General features: G+C 36.2%; 1 protein-coding gene across 1 annotated transcript in view; it reads right to left on the minus strand.

Moving 5' to 3' along the window:
- Nucleotides 1–1,265: 1,265 nt before the first annotated feature.
- The window catches only part of Fbxo8 (F-box protein 8), a 46,762-nt gene continuing 29,859 nt past the window's right edge, over nucleotides 1,266–18,168 (minus strand). Inside the window, exons 4-6 of the mRNA XM_008847139.2 lie at nucleotides 6,836–6,954; nucleotides 3,601–3,797; nucleotides 1,266–2,193 (exon numbers count right to left, since the gene is read on the minus strand). Coding sequence (XP_008845361.1) covers nucleotides 2,006–2,193; nucleotides 3,601–3,797; nucleotides 6,836–6,954 — 504 coding nt within the window. The 3' untranslated portion in view covers nucleotides 1,266–2,005. The remainder of the gene's footprint in view (nucleotides 2,194–3,600; nucleotides 3,798–6,835; nucleotides 6,955–18,168) is intronic.

Raw genomic sequence — 18,168 nt, forward strand, 5'->3', positions numbered from 1 at the left:
TTTGAAGTATAACATTAGAAATTATTTTGTCATGAAATTGAAAATTATGCACACATAAAAGTTTAGAATTTTTTTTGAGAATCTAGAAATTGTTTCCTACCAGTTTAAAAGTACCCCTGACATCAAAAACTTATTTAATATCTTATATGTTGTCTTTGGAAAAATCTATAGTATGCCATTACCATTGTAATATTAAAACCTGCTATCGTGTACTTGCACTGAGGGATGTCTGAGTATACTTACTTGACTCAATAAGCCTTAACATAAATGACAGAATGAATGAAATCCAGTGCGGGGGGTGCTATGGGAGGGTGCAGATGGGGGAGGGGGTATAAAGACGATGAAGAGGTTTTGTATGAAATACACAAAAATTCTGTAAAAAATACACAAACAAAACAAAAACATTCTGCTATTGACTTAGGGTCAGGATCCCGCACACCTCGTGAGTATCTGCTCTACTCCCTTCCTGTAGTCAGCACCTCCACGCATCACCACTCAGCTTTGCTTTATACGTAGAAGTGACTTTGATATACCACAGACATGCATGATCTCTAGCAATCCAATGCTGTGTCTTTTAATATTAAATAATTGTTAAGATACAGTTAATACATTTGCTCTCTATTAAGTAATGAGCAAAAATTTTATAATTTTTCTTTCATTACCCAATCATGTAACATCTTTGAATGCAGAGCTCATGTCTAGGCATCACTGTACCTAGCATAGTGCACAGCACATGGAAAGCCCTTGATAAATATTTGGTGAACAGAAGAGTTGGGGCTGGAGGGATTGCTCAGTGTTTAAGGAGCACTTACTGCCCTCCCAAAGACCTCAGGTTCGGTTCCCAGCTGACACGCATTTGTAACTCCAGTTCCAGGGGAACTGACTCCCTCTTTTGGCCTCTGTGGGTATGCACTAGGTACATACATGCAGGCAGAGCACTCACACACATAAATTAAAAGTATGTACAATAATAAAAAAGAGTGTATACTACCATTCACTACATCCCTTCATCATTTAACGCTGAATAGAGGTAAACAAAGGCAGGCATGGTGGCACAGGCCTTTAGTCTCAGCACTCGGGAGGCAGAGGCAGAGGCAGGTGAGATCTCTCTGAGTTCTAGGCCAGCCTGGTCTATATAGCAAGTTCCAGGCCATCCCATCTAGGGCTACAGGGAGGCCTTGTCTCAAAAAAAAAAAAAAGGAGATGATCAGGAAAATAGTTAAGAAAGTATTTCAGATACAAGCATATAAGCAAGCAAAGGTTTCCCAGCATTCTAATAATATTTTTATTCTGTTTATATGTGTAACTTCTAAATTCTGATAGATTTGTGTATTCTAAATGTTTAAAGGACTTATTGAAATTTGACTAACTCAGAGGTTTTAAAAATGAAGAATTAAATGATATATACTATACAAATAAGACCAGTTTTGCATAGTAATATAGTAATAAATCTACACTTTTCAAAAATTCAAAAAAATGGAAAGCTGGTATTGGTATCTTAAGTCAGATCCAACTTTTACAAAGACAACAATCTTCTCAGATCAGAATCAAATAAATTTCCAAACTCAGTTTGAGAGAAAAGGAAAAACTTTAGTTAAAATCTTTACAATAAAATAATTATGATTATAAATCTCTTTCGTTAAATATGTATACATTACATGGCATTAAAAAGGATGGAAATAGTTTTCAGGCAAATCTAATGCACAAACACACCATTTTATAGAATATATGTCAGTTTAACAGTATTTAACAGCTACGTCAGACAATGGCTCTGTTCTGTGCAAACATGATGAGCAAAATTAAGAAAAATTTTAAAAAATTATTTAGTTCCCCAAGGAAATCCCTAAAAAAGAAAACAGTGAAATAACGAGGCTGTGTAGTCAAGCTTGATTGCATACAGCGGCCAGAAGGACCAGCACTGGTGAACCCCCAGATCATATCTGCTCAGCAAGTCCTGGGTAGCTTTAGTCTAGAGTAAAACGGTGAAGTTCCAGCAGTTGTGCTTTTATGCAGCCACATGGCCAACCAGGTAGATGTTGTCATAAAGGTGTCCTACGAAATCTTCACTAATGTTTTGAGCAGCACGACGGGTATTTCGAATAAATTCTCTTTTTGACATTTTATTCTTCACATGAGGGCTAGTGAGGTCAATGGAAAGTAGAATCAAAGAGTAGCACAGTACATAGACAGCATCTGGAAGGAAAAGGAAAACACTTCAAATTTTTAGCTAATCAAAAATAGCTAAAGGTCACAAAGGGTGACGAACTCATCCCCAGCTGCCCAGGTTTTCACTACAGCTCAGTATTGAAAGTCCAGTGTCCTGGAAAATACCTTAATACTGGGCAAACTGAAGATTGACATGACCCAGTCTGAGTGTCAATTCATTGAACATTATCTCCACTTCAAAAGACTCAGAGTGGTTTAGAAGTTCATAGTGAAAAGTCATTCCAGATTAAACATTTCAGGAATTTTTTTTTTGTGCAAATGTGACATGTATATCCAATTAGGCAATTTATATCCAATTAGCCAATATAGTTTACCATCAGATTATCTTCACTGTTTAAAAAAAAATCGATATTTATTTACATAGAATATTTTTACAAAAAAACTAATTTAATTTGAAAGAATTTTTAATGATGTGAAATATTTTAACTTGGCAATAAAAACAGAATGCAGGGTTGGCAAAATGGTTCAGTGGTTAAGAACACTGACTGCTCTAGCAGAGGGCCTGGGTTAGGTTACCAGCACCCACAAGCCAGTAAACAATCTGTAACTCCAGTTCCAGGGGATCTGATGCCCTCTTTTGCCCTCTGTGGGAACTGCACACATGTATACTTAAACAGGCAAAATACACACACACACACAAAATAAAGTAAAAATTTAAAAAATAGAATGCAAATAATTTAAGGGTATTAAATTAATATTCTCATTTAAGAGATGTATTTTAAAGGTTTGTAGAATCTGTAATTAACTTCAAAAGTAAATTTTTAGGGAAACATTGCTATCAGGTTGGGAAGATGGTTCAGTGGTTAAAGGCACTTGGTGCTCTTACAGAGATCCAAGATTTGGATCCTAGCACCCACATGGTGGCTAACAACTATCCATAACTCGAGTTACAGGGGACTCCAATGCCCTCTTTTGCTCTCCACAGGCACTGCACACATGTGGTGTATTACATACATTTAGCAAAACCCTCATAAACATAAAACAAAAATATCATAAATTAAAAAAAAAACGGTTAGCCATTTGTGGTTTATTTAAAGCTTCAAAAATAATTTTATACATTTTCAATTAGAATGGTTAAAAATAATGCTCAAGAATAATTTTAAAGAATTTACATAGTTAAGTTTAACTTTCTATATTGCTATTATAAAGGGATAAGTAAATACCTTCTAAGTCCACAGTAAATGACATTTTGCACAGATGCAGTCATTGCTACAACAGTGAAACTAGTATTTATACTTTGTGGAGGTGCTTTTTCCCAAAGTGAGAAAAAAGCCTTATAGTAAGATTATTTTTACCTGGAGATTGGAGTGGGAAAAACAGTATACTATATCTCTACCAATATATACATGCACACACATACACACACATTCTTACCAGGACTAAGGCCAAGTTCTCGCATTAAATCAGGATTACAAGCACAGAACCTATGTGAGAACTTTGTTATAAGAGTTTCAAGGTATTCCCCACGTTCTTCTGGGGCATGGATATGACGAAAAAATTCTCTCAGTGCATTTGGCAAGAACTGATTTCTGAAATTATGCAGAGTTACAAGGTCATCCAAGACATCTCTCCTACAGAAAGAGAAAAAGATGCAGCTTCAGATAATGTTTTATTGTTTTATTTTTTTTAAAGAAAAATCTTAATTTGTCTTTTTATTTCACATAAAAGTCCTCGATCATTGATCCCTAGATTTGGTAGTTCTATAATCCTTATACTTTAAAATCATTAAGTGTGATTTTCTTTACCACAGTAAACAAATTTGAAATCTTTCATGAATATGTTAAACAAAATCAAACAAGTCCAGTATGGAATTCTACTGACAAAATAAAACTTGAAGTATTAAACAGGGCTGCTTAGCTGAGTGTGGTGGCACATATCTCAGCAAGAAGCTGAGGCAAGAGGATCAGGAGTTCAAAGCCATCCTAGGCTACAGATAGCCAAGACCCTATTTGTGGTGGTTTGAATGAGAATGACCCCATAGGCTTCAAGTATTTGAGCATTTTTGTCCTCAGTTGATGGCACTGTTTTGGGAGGTCTTAGAAGGTGTGGCCATGTTGGACAGGAAGCACATCACTGGGGGCAGGCTTAGAAACTTATTAAGCCTTAATGGATCTTGGGTTGTTCTCTGCTTCCTGTGCCTGCCTGAAGATGTGAGAGATTATCTTCTGCTCCTACTCCAGCCACCTCTGCTGCCATGTGTCCCTGCCATGATGGACTCTTGCGCTGTTGGAACCATAGGCTAAATAAACTCTTCCTTTTATACGTTCCCTTGGCCATGGTGTTTATATCACAGCAACAGAAAAGTTGCTAATAGCAACATGATCATACACCCATGGTGAGTAACAGTTGATGGATATTGTTACAAAGAGTCACTATACATTAGCATGCTATTGGTTAAGCTATATATAATATATATTCATATATTTACACAATTATAAATACCTAAATGTATATCAATAGGATTATTTTATCCATAAGATGGAATACCAAACAGTCACTGAAAAGAACAGGTATATCTATTTATAAAGTCAAAAATCTTCACAATAGACTATGTCTATAAGGAAGAGCAGATTATAAAACAATGCATAGTTTGTGGTGACATTTTTAAGTCTACGTAAATAGCTGCTATCTTTGCAAATGTGACATGTTATAGTAGAGGAAGATTCCCTAAAGTTTAAAAAACATAAGAAATTCTAATGCTATTTGACTTAGATAAAAAGTTATGTGGAAAGAAGCAACTCTTTCTTGAGGGTGTGAGGAGGCATCATTTATTCTTTTTCTGAAATAGTGTGATGGTTTGAATGAGAATGACCCCACAGGCTCCAAGTATTTGGACATTTTTGTCCCCAGTTGGTGGCGCTGTTTTGGGAGGTCTTAGAAGGTGTGGCCATGCTGGAGGAAGCATGTCACTGGGGGTGGGCTTAGAGAGTTCTTACACCTTGCTGGACCTTGGGTGGCTCTCTACTTCCTGTGCCTGCTTGAAGATGTGAGCGCTTAGCTTCTGCTCCTACTCCAGCCACCTCTGCTGCCATGCCTCCCTGCCATGATGGACTTTTGTCCCTTTAGAACCATAAGCTAAATAAACTCTTCCTTTTATAAGTTTCCCTGGTCATGGTGTTTCTATCACAGCAACAGAAAAGTGACTAATACAGATCACAATCTTCATTTTTTAACCAATTGCTTATAGCAGGGGTGGGCAAACCATAGCTAGTATGCAAAATTTGACTGAATGCCTGTATTTGCAACTACACTTATTAGAATAGGGCCCACTCCTTTGTTTACAGCTACCCTATGTCTACTTTCACAATACAAATGGCAGTTACAAGCAAGTGAAACAGTGATCAGGTCAACAAAACTAAAATATTTACAGAAAGATCTACAGAATACCTGTTAAGCCTTAGATATTTATCACTTAAAGACAAAATAGTTCATTTCTTCTAAGAGACTTCTTTCAATGACCAGTATGCTGGTGTAGCTATGCCTCAAAATAAAGACTGAATCCTTACCAATCTTTATACTACTATTCTCTAGAAAACTTTTGATATATAATTATGTTTGTAAATTAGTGTAGAAACTTCAGAGAAATAAAAAAGATCGAGAATTACAATAAAAAGAAAGTGTGTTTTAAAACCATTTATTAGTTTAGTATTAGACAATAATTTAAAAATGCTAGTTTATCTATTATTCTGTAGCAGAATTTTCCAATACTCTTCTGTTCTATTAATAGACTAAAAGGGCATAAGTGAATAGCAATCTGATCAGATGGAGTACAATCCATCATCTTCGCCTGTGTGTAACATTACGAACTATCACCTTTGCAGAATGTTTAAACATGCACGACAGTTCTGTATAATATTCTGATGAAAATATGTACATATCCTTAGAGTTCCTAGGTTTTGAGGTTCATGATGACAATTTGTCTTTATAATACATTTTTTTTTGCTTGTTTTTTGAGATAAAGTCTCCCTGGTAGCCACAGCTAGCCTAGAACTCACTATATGGACCATGCTGGCCTTGATCTCACAGAGGTCCACCTGTTTCTACCTCCTGAATGAATGCTGGGATTAAAGGTGGCACCATTATGCATGGTCTTATAATAGATTTTTAAATGGACAATTTTAAGATTTAGAACTAGTTATCTAAACAGATTACAGCTAACCATTAAGAAATGGTCAATGTTGGAATTTCCACAAAGATGTTTGATTTCCTTTTGGTCTACTATTGGAAAGATATTGGGCTACCACTTTGTTTATCTTTCTGTTTTTTTTTTTTTTTTTTTTTTTTTTTTTTTTTTTTTTTTTTTTTTTTGAGATAGTGTCTCCCTATATGGTTCAGGCTGGCTACAAATATGAGATCCTCCTGCATGACATGAATCTCCGAGTGTCATAATTATAACTGTACAACCATTATTCCAGGCCATGTATGGCTAGTTTTTACTTTTATAATGGCAACTTCTTCATCAACATGTTAAAACCTCAGAATAAATTACAAGAAATAGTAATCTTTTTACTTAGTTTTGCAACTAGATTATTGCTATGTAGTATAGTCTTAAAAGTTAACAAAAGCATTACTTAACCCATTTCTGATGAGTATTTAATATTTGTTTTACCTTTCATCAAGATAGATTCTCAGTTTTTTCCAATTTAGAGTTCTTGTACAGAAGATAAATTTTGCTATTTCCTTCGGTGAGTCATCTAAGATACCCTTGGACATAAAGTAGTTCACTCCCTAAGGCAGAAAGACAAATCCACACACAAAATCAGTCTTCACTTATAAATTGAAGCAATTAGGCAACAACAGAACCATAGCTATAAATTCTTTGTAGCAGTACTAGAATGTTTATGGCTTTATCATGCAAAATACAAGCTAGAATCTGATCTGAAACTATTATGTGTGATCGAAAATGTACATGCAATGAAAATCAGGAAATTCAAAGCTAATTTTATGTCTTATGTCAGATAAAACAGAAATGTATGGCCTAATTTGGGAGAGGATATGGAAGAAACCACAATACAGACATTTTAAAATTTTGTAACAAATACTTCCCCCACCTAATAGGAAACAGGATTTCTTTAAGCTCAGATACACATTGGAGTATACTTTTTAAGGGAACAGCTTACTGAGAAAAAAAAAAAAACAAACAGTATTCCCCAAATGAAAGAATGACAACTTTGTTCTGGAAGGAAAATGATTACATTATTTAAGATAGATTAATATAGGCCAAACTCCAGGTCAATTCATGGTTTTACTACTTTGGCTTTAAGCATCACTGCATCTTATAAGAATCTAATTAAAGTATACACTGAGACAAAGCATAATAAGACAAAGTAATTTTAATGTTATCTTTGAATTTCCTTTTCTCTGCATGCTCAGTTTTCCAGAGAAACAACTCATAAATTTGTATCTCCTTTCGATTTAAATCAACAGTAACAAAACATCAACAACAACAAAAAGAAAATCAAATGCTGAAAGCAATGTTCTCTCACTTATATGGAGGTCACATTCAAATAAATGTCAGGTGGATTTGAATGTGCAGTTACTGAAATAAAAGGCAGGCGTGTTTATTTCAAGTTGCAGTTATCCAGATACATGAATTCCCATGAATGCTTATGTCTGGATACTAGCACAATGCGTGCTGGTAATTGGCAGAGAAAATGACGTATTATATACATGCAACATACTGTTTTCACACATAAATTCCTTCAGCATTTCTTCACTTTACAAACAGTTACACAGTACTCAGAAATATTATACACATTAGGATCCAAAAAGTTGGAAGAATTTCTATGAAAGACTCTTAAAGATAAAAACCTTCTCATAAAAATTTCATATTACAAAATTTAAAAAGCAATTTGGTACCATGAGGTAATGCTTTTGAAATGTTATAATTATCTGAAAATCGAAATTCAAAGATAAGACGTTTTATATAAAACTATTTTATGAGTCATCAGCATCTTAATAGCATGTTATCAACTTTTCATGTCTTTAATACTGTAAGAGCTAAGGCAGTGACTTTAAAAATGTACATAAAGAGGAACAGATTATAGCATGAAAATTTCCTGTCAGCTCAATTATAAGCCATATTTCATGGAATCCTTGGAAATAAGGGTTAGGAAATGTGCCATGATCAAGATGGAAAGCAAAAAACTTTGTTTGGAATGAGGCTCTCAGCAATGTCTGAAGGGGCAGGGGCTAGAAAAATGGCAATTCCTGTTCCATCCTTTCCTCCTTTAGTCTGAATGATTGAGAGTTGACTGTGTTTACTTATCTACCTAGCAAAAGCTGAGGTATTATTTCCCAAATTGCTGTACCTAAAAGGATAAAATTATTTTAAAATTATTTTCAGTGTTTAATTTTAATTGAAGTGATTTAAAGACAAAGGAATGTTAAATATTACATTACTTTTATTTATATCTAAATTACCATTTAAGAGATATAAAATTAATTCTAGTTTACCTCTAAAATTATGCATAAAGTCATTAACATGATCCGTTAAGAGGAACAGAATTCTGTACATATATGATGTATGGCATTTTAACATCACTTACTATTTTAATATGACTTGCTATTTAGTTACAAAGTATCCTTAGTATTCAGCTCATTAAGTGTCACAAAAATATACTTCATAAATATACTGTTGGTCATTTCTCATTTTTATGGAATATGTATTTTGAGAATTTACTTATTTAACTTAAGTTCTCCAAAATCAATTGAATACAAGAGTGAGCGTACACAAGAGATTTTTAAGCCCTATCCTGAAAACTGGGAAAACAATCTGAAACGAGCTAACTTTATTGCTTTTATGAGGCCAAAGATTACTCTAGAGAGGAAGATTATATTGGACTTGCAAAGTGAATGCTAAGGATGACAAAGAGAAAAAAGCCTTGAGCTGGATTATTATAATTTTCTCTAGTAAGCATGCAGGCAGTCATCTGAATTCTATCTTTTTATGTAACAATGAAATGGAAAAATATACCACAGTATTAGACCTATTAAACAGCTGTACTTTCGTGTAACAACTGTTTTAAGTATTTGGGGCTTTTAATGAAGTTTTTGAAGAATGGTAGGTTTCTGGACCACAAAGCACACTAGTGATTAGTCAGGACAGAACTCTCAGAAATGTGCATATGCACATGCATGTATGAGAGAGATATGCATGCATAAGTAAAGGAAATCATGAGCACTGATATTAGATATGCTAATATATATAGTTTCTATTAAAAAAACTGCAGCTCAGTAAAGAATATATAATCACACTGTACAATTGCACAACATTGAAAGTTAGGCCAATTGGCTCATGACAATTTATCTAGATAGAAGAAATTAGAACCCAGTAAGACTGAAGGGTGCAAAATCTGTTATATAACAGGCATGTAAGGGTATTGAAACAAATAAAATATTTAGAAAGAAAGTTAAAGACTTTCAGACATCTGAAAGACTGGAAATACAGAGTAAAGCATAGATGCTGTGCATAGTTTTCATGAAGATCTTAGCTTCTTTTTGGGCAATGGATCCCTCTGATTCTGATGGAATCTCTGTGGAAGTATTTTCCAGAATAATGTTTCATGTAATGTTTAATATCCTAATTAAAAAATACTTTATTATTTTTATTTTATGTGTACGTTTTGCCTGCACCTATGTCGTGCAATGCCTGTAGAGACCAGAAGAGGGCATTGGATCCTCTGGAACTGGAGTTACATACAGATGTTTGTTAGCTGTCACATGGATGCTGGGAATTGAACCTGGGTCCTCTGAAAGAACAGCAAGTATTCTTACTTGCTGAGCCATCTCTCCAGTCCGGTTAATATCCTAATTTTGAAAACAGTAAATACCCGAAGGTCACCTAAGGATGGCAGGTCAACTCTATGTACGTACAGGAGCAAAACCATTGATGGCAGCTCAGAGCAGTAGCACGTAAGAAAGGGCATGCTTGAAGCTACAGTTCAGTTGTTCAAAGGCTGTCATTTGCTTATTTTTAAACTTTTTCAAAATAAACTTGTTTCAAACTTACTACTATTTATTTACTTAAATTTTAATTTCTATGTGCAAATTCTATCCTGTTCAACTTTTAGAATTACTTGTTTTCCCTTGAGGAAAATCCTAAGACATGTTTGTCAGATACCGAACAATAAATGATGATGGTGTCAATCCTGGGGGGAGCCAGCACCAAAGCATAAAGACAAGATTTGTTCTTTAAACATGTTCTTATTAGATTTGTGTGTGTGTGTGTGTGTGTGTGTGTGTGTGCGCGTGTGCGTGTGGTGTTGTTGTGAGCAGGCATGTGCCAGAGTGCCTGTGTTGAGGTCACAGCACAACCTGTAGGAGTCAGTTCTCTCCTTCTACCATGAGGGATGCAGGGATCCAACCCAGGTTGTCAGGCTTGAAGGCAGGTACCTTTACCTACTGAGCCATCTCACAAAAAAAAAAAAAAAAAGATTCTTTTGACAAATATTTGAATTTTATAGTTAGATATAATGATGGATACCCATAGGCTAGTTTATAAAATAGATACATGTGTATCTATGCTTATTTACATAAATATGTGCATATGCGGATCTTAAAAGCTTTACACATTATTTAGTAATAGGCCCTGAGTAGTGTAAGACAGGTATTTACACATAAATAGCTAAAATACACCTACTATGATAATTTAATGTTACAAGGTAGCTAAATGAATGTGTAAAATAGCACTTAAATACTCCAATGCCAGGAATAATTACTCTGAGATCTACACTTGGACAAGATTTGAAGGAGTGAATGAGGGAACATTAGAGAAAAGCATATTAATATTGTATCATGAGAGTAAAAGCAATATAAGAGGCAAAGTCGAGCTATTTTCAGGAAAGAAGGAGAAATATCTCGGATTTGAGAATAACCCTGGAACTAGATTGTACAGTAGTGCTCAATTTTATGGCAAAATTTCAATTTTATAGCCATACATAGGTGGAAGCATCTGATGGTTATGTAACAAGGTGAAACAATAGTCTACAACATGGATTTGACAAAACGACTATCCTTTCTGTGGTTTTGCTTTCTGGGCTCAGTTATCCAGTCAACCACAGTCCAAATATGTAAAATTCCAGAAATACTTTATAACTTTTAAGTTGATAACCACTTTGAGTAGTGTGAGGAGATCCCCTGCTGTCCCGCTCCACCTCATCTGATACCTGTCCCACTGTATGTAATACAAGTCCCATACTGGTTATCAGAGCTACTGTCCTGATGTCATAGTGCATACATTCACATAACCTGTATTTTACTTAAAAATGTCCCTTAAGCACACTAATGGTGATGCTAACAAAAGGAACTCATAAAAAGTGCTTCCTTCAAATGAAAAAGTGGAAGTACTAAAAGCTGTATTTGAGAGCACAGCTGCACACTTTTTATTATATATATATATAATTATACATTTCTATTTAAAAAATATTTTATTATCTTTATTTTATGTGTATGAGTGTATTGTTTGCATGTAGGTCAGTACACCTGTGTCATGCAGTGCCCACAGAGGTCAGAAGAGGGCACTGAATCCCCTGAAACTGGAGTTATGGATGGTTGTCAGCCACCATGTGGGTGCTGGGAATCAAACCTAGGTCCTCTCTAAGAGCAGCCAGTGCTCTTAACTGATGAGCCATCTCTCTAATCCCAAACATTTTTTATTAATACTGTTGTTAGTATCTTACTGTTCATCACTGATAAATTAAACTTTACCATAGTTATAGAGATAGAAGAAAAACACATAGCATATCTAAATCCACTATTAGTGACAGATTCAGGCAAAGTTTCAGGTCTTGGATGTATGCATCCCCCATGGAGATGTGAAATAATAAAAGAGAAGTAATGGAAGATAATTAGGAAGTGAGCTCCCACAACTATCCAGTCTCGAGCATGTGGAAGGGCTGTAGCAGTGGGAAGGAATAAATAGATTCCGAATGCTACATAAATAAAAAATAAGAAGTGTGTTTGATAAAAATGCTGGCTAGCAGTTCACAGGACATTGTAGACTGAAAGATAACCAGTGTTTCTGGCTTGATGAAGAGGGGAATGACTACCAAAATATGACTGCTAACACAAACAAGTAATGGGGATAGAGATGCAGCTCAGCTGGTAGAGTGCTTGCCTAGCATGAAGATCTGGGTTTGATCCCTAGTACCACCTAAAGACAGACAAAGAAACAGGGTGTGGTGTTGCACACTTATAATTCCAGCACTTGGGGAGGTGGAAGCAGGTGGATCAGAAGTTGAAGATCAGCCTTTGCTACATAACAAGCCTGAGAATGGCCTGGGCTATATGGGACCCTGTGTACAAACAAAGAGGTGAGGGTGTTGAAGACGAGGGCTAGGTCAATGCTACAGTACTTGTCTAGCACAGGCAGGACCCTGGGTTTGATCCCAGGACAAGAGAGAGGGAAGAGTGTGGGGGAGGAGGAGAAAGAAAGGTTTAATTGAGGTAATGGTAGTAGATTAACTAGAAAGTCTTAATAAGCAACTGGCAACTATTTAGGATACAGAGGAAATATACATATATGTTAATATATATTCTATGAATACACAAGAAAGATCAGAAGGAAGAAAGGAGGATGGTAGAGAAATGTCTCCGAAGCTAACAGTCTTTGAGATTTAAAAAAAGTAAAGGTAATTATCTGCCCAGCATGGTGGCCTACACTATAATCTCAGAACTTGGGAGGCAGAGGTAGGAGGACTGCCACAAATCTAGGCTATCTTGTGAAAGAAACACAGCGAGTTCTAGGCTATCTGGGCCTATAATGTAAGACCCTGACACAAAAAAAGAAAGAAAGAAAAAAGAAAAAGAACACTGTACAAAAGAAGCAATTACTAGAGATAGTAAAAGCATAAATTTAAGAAGTAGCACCAAACTGTGGCTCTGTCGCCGGATGATGTGAAAATAAACAGTATACTTAAAGTTTCACAGCCTTAGTTTCGTAAATAGTGAAAAACCAGGGATTTTTTGTGAAGACATTAAAATGACTAACAAAAGAAACGTGACAAGTTCCTCTTGATAGTTCAAAGATTTAAAATGGAGAAAGAGGGCACTGGTCTTAGTGACTAGGAGAAAAGACAGTTGTGATTTTCAAGATGTCTCTCCACAAAGTGGTAAAGTTCAAGTCTAAGCAAACAATTAAATAAGGAAAAGAGCTGAAGGTACAGAGACTGAGCCCACACTAACTTGAAAACTTCAGTACAAAGGGGAGAGATGGTAAAATCAATGGGAAGAAGAAGCAAATGATAATTTTGACCTATGTATGTGGGAAGACAGAACGTTAAGAGAGAAAGGAAAAAGGCTGATGAGTAGGAAAGATTCTGCCTCAGGAGCAGCAAAGCAGGTGGAAGAGGGCAGGGAGCGGACTAAACCTACATTAGCGTTCACAAAGTTGCCTAAGCCTGTTGGACAGAAGCCTGGGGAGAAGCACCGGTTCAGGGACAGATATATTAGGAATGTGAAAAGTGAATACTGAGCCCATATTGGTTTCCTTCTTAGAAAGGACATCTGGATTATAAAAGATGCAAGCTTTGGGATCATGAGCAAAGCAGTGAAGATTTGTATTAGTAACAGTAACAGGGTAAAAGTGGGAACCTACTAGGATAAACTAAAGGAGGGCCAAGCAGCAAGCAGCAGTAGGAGTCCAGGTGAAGTTGGGCTGGAAATATAGCTCAGTAGCAGTGGTGCAGTGTTTGCCTGGCACTCACAAGATGTACAAAAGACAAGATTTTGACCCCCCAGCATAGAAAAGCACATCTTCCCTATTATATTCATAGCCAGTAAATAGTTACTGGATAAGAGTGAATTCTAGAAAATTAGGTATGCATAGTGAAAAGTACTGACTGCTAGTATAGAACAGTGCCTGCTGGTAAAGACACCTGGCAGAAGTATTGTATCACAGGCAGTACCAAGAAATCAATCACAAGTATAACCAAACCATTACAGACTAGGTCATATTCTTAACTTCCCAAAGAACAGCCTAGTAAAAAATTTAGAAGAAAAAAATTAGTTGGGGTGGGCATGGTGATGTTCACCACACTCAGAGAAGCCAGGAGGCTGAGACAGGGGAATTATTAAGTCTGAGGTCAGCCTAGGTAAGGTAGGGAGTTCCATTCTGTTTGTGCTACAGAATGAGACTCTGTCTTAAAAAGAAAGGAAAGAGAAGGGAGAGAGGGGGAGAGGGAGGGACGGAGGGAGGGAGGGGGAGAGAGAGAGAGAGAGAGAGAGAGAAAAGAAGATGGATTTAGGTAGTCTTACTCAAAATTCAAGTGTGTTTTGCCTGCATGCATAAAGTGCACCTGTATTATGCAATGGCCATGGAAGCCAGAAGAGAGCATCATATCCCTTAGATCTAGAGTTATGGAGTTGCTAGCCACCATGTAGATGCTGGGAACCAAAGCTGGGTCTGCTGCAAGAGCACCCAGTGCTCTTAACCAGAGTCATCTCTCCAACCTCAAAGTGTTCCTTTTATACACTGGGAAATCCAGTAACTATGATGATAAGTCTGCTTTGTAGATAATAGAAAACAACTACAAACTGAATTTGATTTTTGTTTTAAAAGGATATTTTAAAGACTTAAAGAAAAGCACAATACTTAATTTTAGCAAAAAACTATAAAACAAAATAGTTAAACCTAGATTTCTATTTTTTTTTTACAATGAAAATGGACATATTTGTTTTCACATACGTGTTTCAACCACAGTAGAAAATAAAACAAATGAAGTTCAAATTGAGATGTGATATTTCACAATAAAGGTAAAAGAAAACATTAAGAGATACACTTCATTATAATACGAGTAGCAGACGAAGCACATCTGACCAGCCTGCCACAGGTCAAATGAAAACAAGCCACTGGTCAAGGCGACTACTCACACAGCCTCCTTCTTTCCTTCAGCATGCAGAGTGGCTAGGTAGGTAAAAACTCGTGACCTTGTTCAGTTAGCTGTTCTTACCCTCCCTACTTAATCAAGGATTGAAAATTTAAAAAAAGAAAAAGAAACCAACAGAACTTGAATAGTTAAGAATAATTTATCTGGGGAAATTCACTAGCAAGCAAAAAAAATCACTCTTCTTACTTGTGAAATAAACACAGATTTATTACTGACAAACTTAGGACTGTTTTTCTCTTGTCAGTTCGTTTCCTTGTACACACTGCTCTGCAACATCTTCTCCCCCTGTAAATGTGCACGGCTCTCTTGCCTGCTTAATGACCTTTAGTACACAATTCAGAAGTGATGTATCTTTTTGATGGCAATCAAAATGGGCCATTTCAAAATATATTGCTTTAGCGTATTTCCAAGTGGTTCTTCGGAGACGTTACAGATATAAGAATGATTCTGAAAAGTTGTCCCTTTGCCCCCAAAATTTTACATTTGTCTGTATTATCAAGCTGGATGGGCATAGAGGCTTTAATCTATCCGATATCCCCTGACTGCCCAAGACAAATCCTTTCCTAGGAGAGATTAAGAATACAGAGACAGATTTTCCCAGGAGAGATTAAGGATATAGGACAGAGATTACTATAAGTAGTTTTCTGATAACTATTCTCTGAGAATCATAATAAGCCAAGCTTTGCGAGGTGAATTGTCTGCAATTCTCCCACCCCCACCTCAAGTCCCAGTTTCTCTCTGAAGCTCAAAATGATATTTAAGCTCTGATCATCTGTCACTTTTAGTTAACTTTCATAATTTGTATATGGCTTCCATATTTCTGCACAGTAACAGATTTGTATTCATTTTTCCTGATAATCTATCAACTACTACTTTGTTCCAAAGGCTAAATTATCGTTTGGAGGGACAGAGAGAAAATTTAAAACTTTCCTACACTTTTATTGATGATAATTTAAAATGCTCATACATAATTGTTATTCTTAATCTAGTTGCTAAATTCAAAGACTAATGAATACAGCAGGTTTTTTAAGTTCTCTTTTGAAGAAAGATTATTTCACAAGAGTAGTAAGCTTTCTTCTCATTGATATGCCCACAATGAAGCTATTCACTGGAAAGCTCTGTATTGCCCAGAACTAAGATGAAAGGGTACACTAAGAGCTGCAAACCTGGGTCTCCCCCTCTTGTTAAGAACAGAGGGTATACATTGTCCACACTGTGGGAGAAGTGACAGTTGTAGCCAATTCAGTGGTTACTGAAGCAAACTGGGACATCATAGCATCACACTTCATCCAGAGGATGGGGAAGAATCAGATTATTCTGGCTTGAGTGTGGTAAATCAATTACTTATGAATGTTGTTTAAATTGGCAAGGATTTTTGGCCCCCAGCACTTTTCATTAATTAAAATGTAGCATGATGAAAATTGCTAAGTTATAGACCATATATACCTGAAATGCCTTATAGCTACAATATGTCAAGAAGGATGTTTCATATAAAGAGAACAGTTAAATGAAAATCTAAATTAAAATGGAAAACACCCTCAAAGGAGCCTAGGGAAAATTGAGAGGGGATATAGGGAAGATGTTTTTCTGCTTGTTTTTCAAAAGAGAGAAAGCGATACTATTTGGCAGTAATATGGACCTCATTGTCTAAAATTTTAAACAATTAAAAGCTCCATTCATTAGTTTTAATAGCCTGAAACAAAAAATGAGCAACATCTGTGAGTTACTAATAGTCCCTATAACAGTGGTTAGAGTGCATCATTACAATGATAGCTATGACCTTCTTTCCGGAATCACAAATCACTACTAACAATTAAACATAGCAATTGTCATTGTAATTGTAACTGAAAAGGTTGCTCACAGCTGAGGTAAAATTCTTAGAAAAGCACATGCTATCTCTAATCTGACTCTAAAACTGAAAAAGAAAACATTCTAATCAACAACACACAGTGAAGATCCATTAGCTTAAAGTATGCTTAATCAACAATTCAAACTAATGAAAAAAAGTGACATTTATACACTAATATTTACTAATTTAGAATTCTTGCTCTATAAAAAAAATCACATACAAATATTGCATTTGGAATATGTGCATATCCATCTAACTCATAAATAAATAAAATTATACTTTTATATTTTCTAGATTCTTATGAATATTTAACATCTCTGAAATGCATTTTTAGTAATTAACTATTTTTAAAAGCCTTAATGACAGAGGAGCAAATTCAGTGAAGCAAAATGTTACCATGTATAAAAAAGATGGCTCCTATGTCCTAGTTCCAACTAAAGGCAAAATGTATCACCAAAGCTTGAGGATATGGGACTGACTGGCACAGACTTCATAAAGGCCTTTAAGTTGCAAAGTTATCTACAAGAGTCCAAACACTCTAGAACTTCAAGGCCCAGAGCAGGATCTGGCCCTTTGAATTATGGTACTGTACCTGTACCTGTAGTATAAATATCTAGATCTATTTTGGTGAGTAGTTAGAAGCACTAAGCATTTAACATGCCTATTTCACTTAATCATCATGATGCCACTAGTATTGTACTTATTTTACACATGAGGAAGCTGAAGCACAGAGCTTACTTGACCAAAATAAAAGTTACATAACTGGTAAGAGCTCAAGACATAGATGGGTGTACTAGCACATGCCTTTAATTCCAGCACTCAAGAGGCAGAGGCAGGTGGCTTTCTGGGAGTTTCAGGCAAGCCTGGTATAAATAGCAAGTTCCAGGTTAACCAGGGCTAAACAGTGAGACCCTTTTGAAGGAAGGAAGGAAGGAGGGAGGGAGGGAGGAGGGGGAGGGGAGGAGTGAGGGAAGGAAGGAGGGAGGGGAGGAAGGAGGGAAGGAAGGAGGGAAGGAAGGAGGGAAGGAGGGAGAGGGAGGGAGGGAGGGGAAGAAAGGAAGGGGGAGGGAGGGAGGAAGGGAATGAGGGAAGGGGTAGGAGGGAAGGAGGGGGGAGGAAGGGAAGGAGGGAAAGGGGAAGGAGGGAAGGAGGGAAGAAAGAGGAAAGAAGGAAGGAAGGATACTTAGTAACAGTTCCTCCTCAGTA

The sequence above is a fragment of the Nannospalax galili genome, unplaced genomic scaffold (genome assembly GCF_000622305.1).
Source record: "Nannospalax galili isolate Female #2095 unplaced genomic scaffold, S.galili_v1.0 scaffold461, whole genome shotgun sequence".
Taxonomy (NCBI): Eukaryota; Metazoa; Chordata; class Mammalia; order Rodentia; family Spalacidae; genus Nannospalax; species Nannospalax galili.